Raw genomic sequence first — 8,383 nt, 5'->3', positions numbered from 1 at the left:
TTCTTACAGCAAGAAGACTAACTTTATGATTAAAATCCTCAGTGGTTAAACTTTATTTTAAGGTGTCATTGTTACAGTGTAATTATATATTTAAGTACTGAGTAATTCTAATTAACTACATTACTATAAGGTTAGGGTAGGATTAGGATTTGTTTGAGGGTTAGTTGCATGTAATTATGCATAATGTACTGTTATTACTATGGTAAGTATGTAACATACATGTAAGGGCACTGTAAAATAAAGTGTTACCCACTTTATTTGGTTACACTTTATTTCAAGGTGTCCTTGTTACAGTGTAATTATATATTTAAGTACTGAGTAATATTAAGCAACATACTAACCTTTGATTTTAATAACGTAACGTGAAATTAATATTATCTAAGATTAATAAATGCTGAAGAAGTGTTGTTCATTCTTAGTTCATGTTAACCAAGGTATAACTATTGTTAACTAATGAACGTATTTGTAAAGTGTTGCCAAAATTTAGTTTAGTTAAAAACTTGAGACCTCGAATCAACCGGTACACGCAATAAAACATCATGCACACTGTGGTATTTGTAGAGGTAGGGGGCTTTCTGCTGGCTTCTTACAGACATTCCTCCACAAGAGCTAACAGGTCGCCTGTAGGAATGTTTGCCTGTTCGTCCAGGATGGCGCCTCGTCGTTCATCACACCCGAGACCAAATCCTTCCCCACCGCACAGTGCAGCCACAGCTGATAGAACAACAGCATGTCACTCCACAGCCTCGGTGTGCAAGCCGTCCTTCTCATGAGCATCCTGTCTGTCTGCTCACCCTCGGGTATGTCATTTAAGGCTTTCCATAGTGCGTTTGGGCTTTCAGACACCACATTTCAGAGGTGGCTTCTTTAATGAGGGTGTAGTGAACTTATAAGCATTGTAAACAGGTTTTGTGAAATGTGACAAAATGTAAAGGCATGAAAAATGTTAGACTTTGAACTCAACAGCGTTTTACAATGCATGATTAACCATGCCCCATTTGTTTAATTTAGCAAGAATATGGATCAATTGCATTACATTTTAGAACTGAACATATTTCATTGTTAACATATTTACAATTACTTTTACAACAACATTTCAATGAGCATAAAATATACAATTTTACAGTATGTCATTTAAAATACATTATTTACATTTTCAAAATTTTCAAAATTCCTTCTGTAACAAGTCAACTCTACATTGTATAAAAAGGGAATCTGAAAACTTATACATTAATATAGCGACAAGCTGCAATTATCAGGGTTCAAGCATGTGTGGAGAACCAAAATGGCAACATTTTAAAGATCAGATGCTGTAAATGCTGGGCATAGTTGATTGTCTGGTCATTTTAACTAACTAAATCACAGTTGCACATCTTTGACATAGCACCCCTTGCACAACAAATGTATGAAATTTGGCATTTCTGATTTCAAATTGTTTCAGTTGTTTATATAGACACAGCATCATACGCTGCATGTATACATCAAGTTTCATAGCCATTGGCCAATCAAAAATGAATGTATTGTCTGTTGAACCTTGATTGGCTCATTTTTCACCCTTTATTTTTGTTCCTTTCTCTGTTTGATAATATTAGGTAAAGTAACCACTTGAGCAAGAATATGCATGCTAAATTTCAGTGCCCCCTTTGGGAAGAATTTGGCCTAGAATGTCCTGTTGTTTACAGTAATGGAGCTCAATCCTGTTCCTGGAGATCTACATACCCACAGAATTCAGATCCAGCTGAACGTTGCTTTAAAGGGATACTTCAGGATTTAGCATTAAGCTTTGTATTAGTTGAAAACCTGTAGTATTTTCGAATTACCATGCTTTCCACCCTCATATCCCCCTGAGAGGAGAGATTTATGTATTTTTTGTCTGGAAAAAATCCTCCGATGACGCAAAAATCGTAATTTTGCGTCATCGGAGGATTTTCTGGCCAGAGGCTAAAGACTACAGCCAGTAGTAGGGGCTGTTCCGCATTTGTTCAACCCGCCCAAAGAGGGTGGGATCTCACTCACATAATGTACACACAGTCAGCCGTCTTTCTTTGGAAGCTAAGCTAGCAGGCTCTTGTTCTGTGAAGAAAGCTGAATAGTAAGAGAAAGCTGAGTAGTAGGGGTTACCATCCTCCTTTTCCCGGACTTGTCCGGCGGGCGAGATCGTTCAAAATGTCCGGGATTCAGCTTTTGCTTTCTGCGGTCGCCATTCATTGTTTACATGCACACCTCTTGTTTCAATCTAACGGAATTCATTCCGATTGGTGAATCTGAATGTAGTGTTTACATGAACGCTAAACAAGTGATCGGTTGATGTGCGTTTTAACATTGCTAAGTCTCAGTAATGACGCCACCGGCCTTGCGCCGTTCTCCCGCGGCCGTCAGCCTCGTCCTGCTCGCCACAGTAAACATGATGAATGGCGACTGTAGAACGCAAAAGCCGAATCATGGACATTTTGGGCGATCTTGAAATCCCAGGCAGACTCGTCACGGAGACTCACTGGTAGCCTAACCTTGTTGTTTTCAACTGCGCTCTCTAACCGGTAGGCGTGGCCTCCTAGGGCAGCGAAGCAAGTGCATTCTGGGAGTTGTTGTCTTTCATCCACATAAGCCAAAAATACATTTTCTGGCTTTTCTCAGTCTAGAAAGCTCCAAATTAAAAAATGTCTTCACATTTCTTCTACATAAATGACCAATTTTAAATACACATTCATCTTTCCAGAGGTGAAGTATCCCTTTAAGGTAGATTTCCAGGAACAGGATTGGGCACCACTGTTTTACAGATGTATTAATTGTTCTGAAGCTTGGACTACGGAAGATATATATTTTTTTATGAATTAGTCATTGTAGGCAACGCCCTAAAATTTTGAGGCCTTTAATTTGACAACTTGTATTCTTTGTAGGATTTGTGTGTTCACCTGAATAGTGGCATTTGAGACCAACCCACAAAGTTTGTTGACTTCCTCTAAAACTCACGGTCTCTGACACAGAGATAGTTTTAAAGCATAATTATAAAGAAAATCTGAAAAGAATGCAGTAAGGTTCAGTCAACTATGATTTCCATATGGTGTCAATATATTTTAAGCTGACACAACTGATATTGATATTACAGATAACTCTACTGTTACTTTGCGGTGGGTGTAAAGAATGTAAAGAGAGACAGACAGCTGTGGTATGAGATATATAGGATGACACCATTTTTGGAATTACTTACAGTCTTATTAAATATTGGGCCTACATTTACGATTTAAATCAATCTATTTCAACATATTTAAACAACATTGTTTGCTTTTTTAGGTGGTTCATCCGAGAGAAGACTTCACAGGATCCTCATGAAACAAGATGGTATGATAATATCAGCATCCATTTTAAACATTTTACTGGTTAATGATATATGGTTTATTAACTCTCTTATTCTACCAGCATATTCCACCTAATCACCCACCCTGCCCATCATGCCAACGGTTTAGCCCTTTCCCATCAATCTTTAATCATAGCCTGATGCCCTCCTGATGCCTTTTTCTCCATCAATTTCTTCACACTTGTCCATAAATCAGCTTCTGACCTCCAAAACTGACAGAGATTGATGGCTGATATGTTCCAAGGGAAGATAACATGGATGATTATAAACTAAAGGCATCGCTGATATTTATAACATGGAGGTGCGGAAGCTTTGGGCTGTAGATCAGGTCAGAGTCTCTATGTGTCATCGTCAGAGCAAGATAATTGGGCAGGGGTGCTGTCGCTTTAGGCTGTTATCATCCTCTGTGCTTAAAACACACATTTCTTTTTTAATCTGATCTAGGGTCTGCTCGTTTAGAATGCATGAACCAAAAAAAAAAAAAAAAAAAAAAAAAAAAAAAATACATTAATGCATAAAGGGGGTCAAAATGACCTGTATTGGAATTAATGGTTTTCTTGTAGGTAAATAGGTGTCCTATTATTAAAAATAATAAAAATAATCGATGATACACAAATGTTTTAATATATCAAACATGTTCATTTTTCCACTTTCCTTGTAGGCTATATATGCATTACAAAATATATAATTTATTCTTTTTTTAAATTATAGTTGTAATTTTTTCTTAAACTCTAAACTAATTTAAATCTCTGTAGATTATATTTAAGTCTGAACCTTCACTCCCAACATTTCTCACAGACTGTGAAAGTGATCTTTACATATAGAGACAGAACATTTCACATTAGATTTGTACCTTTCTATGCATAACTTTTGGGCCGTTTGCACATCTTCCTTTGTTTGAGCCTTCAGCTGTCCTTGTGACCTTTCTCTACTCATCTACTGCATCTGAAACCGCATATATATATATATATATATATATATATATATATATATATATATATATATATATATATATAGTCACAATGTACTACATCTGCCACTGTGTTAGCTTTGTCATGTGAGCTATAGAGTGAGTTGTGTAATTTCTCTGCCATTCACGACTCCTCTCCCATGGTCAATGGAATGGATAGTAAAGTGTCCATTGGATATAACTCATGGCAGAAGCAGTAGGTCATTTATTTGCATTTTACATGCTGCTTTTCACCTACTATATAGTAGTGAGATATACGTATTCAGACACAGTTGGTGTCTGAGGCAAATTCATGGCTCGGAGCAAAAAAAAAGAAGAGATTTTCACATAATCCTCAGAAAAGAAATATTATTTTTGACAAAAAATGTATTCGAAAATACTGTGCTGACTCAAAATTCTATAGGAAATGAAAATGGATCAATTTGACCACCTTATGCATCCTTGGGGTTGTGATACAAATATATAGCCTATATATATATATATATAGCCTATATATATATATATATATATATATATATATATATATATATACCCCCATCCTATGACCAAGAAATCTGAAAATGACATTGATGAGGGTCAGAAACATGGAGAATTCATGTTGTCGTTGATAAAATATTTTAAAAATCACAGCATGCTGGGTCCGTTTGATCCCCTTTATGCATTATAGGTATTATAACTATACATTAAAGTTCACCCAAAAATTCTGTCATCACTTACCCTCATGTCATTCCTTTTGTTCATCTTTGAACAAACACAGATGAATATATTTTAATTTAATCTGAGAGATTTCTAATTCCCCAATTGAAAGACAATTCACGTTCATAAAGAGATTGTAAAATAAATCCATATGAATCAAGTGGTTTCTGAAGAGACGTGAATGCTGTAAACAGATTTAATTTGGCTTTTATTTATACATAAACACTGATCAGTGAACATACATAGAGTACTCATATGGTAAACGGAAGCTCAACTGTACTTGCTTGACATGTGAGAACCTCATTGATTTTTGTGGAAGAATCAGAAACTCTCCTGGGGGCGCATTACAGAAAGACCCTAACTTTAGAATCCTATCTTATCTGTTTGGTAACCATGGCCATTTCAGTTAGGACCTCATTTAGGACAAAAGTTGTCCTAAAAGTTGTGTCAATTTACAAAATGACATTTTTTTAAGTGCATAATCTTATAACTACAGATAGGAAAAGGGTATACAGAAGGTCCTAACTCCACAAAAAATCCTAAAAACTGTCTTAACTTTAGGACAACCCCAATGGTGCCTAACTTCAAAATGATTTGAAAGCCAATTTTAAAAATCACATAATAATAGCCTTGTCTGAGAATGACATCACATTTATTTATGATACAAGATGAAGAACAGCGATGTTTGATGTTGGAAAGACTTTGTGAACACCCAAATGATGTGGTGCACTTCGACGACAAAACGCCGGAGTCGTGATTGATGATGAGCGACACCTGCGCACTTCACCGGTCTCATATTATCATGGAGGAGCGGAAGCATAAAAGGAGGAGCGATGAGAGAGGACCAGGCCTGGACTATTTATTTTATGTTATGTTTATATGTATATATAGTATATTTATATGTATATATTTAAAACTTTAATAATCATAAAATAAATAAACACAAAACGAAAGTAAAGGCAGCAGCCCCTCACAGCCGACTGCCACCTTTACTTTCATTTTGTGTTTATTTATTTTATGATTATTAAAGTTGTTATATGTTCGCCGGTTCCCGCCTCCTTGCCACAACAACATACATTCGTTACAACCACTTATTTTGTTTCTTCAACAAGATTTAAAGGAAAGTTTACCCATCTTGTTATTCACCTATCATTTCCCTCTTATTTTAGGGATAACTTATGGCTAGGGTAAGGTTTAGGGGTAGGGATATAGTTATGATTAAATTTTCAGACCGGAATGTTGTTCCAGGATCAACAAAATATGTTGACCCAGGAACATGTCTACCTCAGCAAAATCAGAACGTGCCTATGTCTCTGGCCTTGAATGTTTCCTGTTCTTTTCACACAGCAAAGGAGCTGGAAGCCAGGCCTAAAGCACAGATCGCAGTGTCGCAGTCCAAGGCTAAACAGTTTCTGTCAGCTCTTCACAGGACTAAGAGAAACGTGTGGGACCGAAGCCGCCCCGACGTCCAGCAGTGGATCCAGCAATTCATGAACATGGGCTATGATGAGGCAGTGAGTAAAATAATAATCACACAAATGATGTCAAATAGCCTATGTCAATTGTCATAATGCTATCAAATGCAGTCTGCCTCGTCGTTTTATTTCGAAGAGAATCAAAGTACATTAAATATTCACAATGAATATGTTTTTGATATAACCTCTGGATGTCAAGTAATTATCAGCTAATTTCAAAAGAAGCTGAGCCTAAATATAGTTATAATGAGAACAGGGTGATGTCTCAGATTAACCTAGTGTGCTTTGAACACTGCACTGTGACACTTTGAGTGTGAGTCTGGTCTGCAATGTGTACTCATTCATTTGCTGTCTATCTCTTTTGTGTCTGCGCAAAAAACAAAACCCAAATGTAACCTAAATCTTTTTCCATACAGTATAATATCCGCTCTCATTCAACATTTATGTATTTCCAGAGACTTGAGACTGATCTTTCCTATTGGATGGACCAGGCCAGATCAAATGACCAGGGCCGGCAGCATCATCATGATGAGAATGCACCTATGAGCCAACAGGACCCTGGTTCCTACAGACACGGGGCCAATGTCAATTACGATTACTATTAAACCACCTTACAAACTATCTTGAACCTAACATTTGCTGTGAGAATTGGAGACTATTGGTAGACTGTTGCTCTAGCCTAAGGCAATGTACATACAGTACCACACAACGTAATGTCCCGTATATGATGTGTAATTTTTTTTTTTAAATCAAGTGCAATTGCGGGAGAGGAAGCAAATCAAGATTGAATAATAGAGTGGAATTAATGCACATTGAATAAAAAATACAGGTTTTTCTTGTTTGCATGCTGTGATTGCATTACATCCTGACTGTATTGTAAATATAATGGAAGTTTGAAGTGGCTACATCTTGAATAAAACTTCAATGAGGTGACAGACATTATGACTCTGACACACTTGAATGTACAAACTTAAGCATGTACAAAAAAAGGATATCAGTGAATATAGAAAACATGACTCATTTAACTGCAAAATGAATGGACTCAGATTTGCAAACATAATGATTTCATAATTCGATTCATACAAAGGCCCCAACATCTGAGGCTGAGGGCAATATAAACCTCCTTTACGAACTACTAATGCATAGAGGACAATAGACTCCTGGATTCAGTTAGTCAAAAGAGGTTTTCAGAATTCTTATAGCATGTTCTTAATTTTTTAACCAGACAAAAAAATGCATTTTAAATATGAAAAGAGTGGTGTTCCAAATATTATCACTGTGGTAATTCACAGCCAGGCTAATACTGGGACCAGCAGCACAATTGTGAATGAGTGTGATATTTTTTAATGCAAATGTTAAATAAACAAATAGTTAGTATTGAGTAAATAAGATTTTTTTTACAAAATACCAATTACTTTGTCAGTTTTTGCTCCATCAGCAAAAATATTTTCCAAATGATTTCAAAGCAGAATCTACAATTGAGCAACACAAAATATTGAGGTTTTCATCCTTCCATCTGTTTTGATCCGTATGTATGTACTATGTATGTACTGTATGTATGTATGTATCAGAATTCATATGTAAACTCACCTGGCACACTGGTCAGAAAATACTGTGCTAGTGGAAAATGTTTTACGATCAAGGGGAATAACCAAGAAAATACCATATTTATTTAGTTTTGTAAGCCGAAAAGCTTACGGGGCTTTTGAAAGTTATTGTTGTTCAGATTTGTTGATGTCTGGTTGGTATGTAACTCGAGGGTAAAAATCAAGGCCCATGGTTTAGGTCTATCAGGGCAGAGACACAGAAACAAACAGGGTTCCTTCTGGGGGTTATGCCAAATCTGAAACTGGACTTTTTAAAAAAAAAAATCTGCATTTTTACCTT

General features: G+C 36.3%; 1 protein-coding gene across 1 annotated transcript; it reads left to right on the top strand.

Annotated features, from left to right (window-relative positions):
* The first annotated feature begins 619 nt into the window (after positions 1-619).
* Positions 620-7,434, top strand: ecrg4b (ECRG4 augurin precursor b). Its single transcript, XM_079884164.1, has 4 exons — positions 620-800; positions 3,292-3,339; positions 6,369-6,535; positions 6,952-7,434. The coding sequence occupies exons 1-4, from the start codon at positions 731-733 to the stop codon at positions 7,099-7,101; spliced, it is 435 nt and encodes a 144-aa protein (XP_079740290.1). The 5' UTR covers positions 620-730; the 3' UTR covers positions 7,102-7,434.
* Positions 7,435-8,383: the final 949 nt, after the last annotated feature.

The sequence above is a fragment of the Squalius cephalus genome (assembly GCF_949319135.1).
Source record: "Squalius cephalus genome assembly, chromosome: 10".
Lineage (NCBI taxonomy): Eukaryota > Metazoa > Chordata > Actinopteri > Cypriniformes > Leuciscidae > Squalius > Squalius cephalus.
The sequence above is the reverse complement of the archived record's forward strand: the minus strand, read 5'-3'. Positions and strand labels throughout refer to the sequence as shown.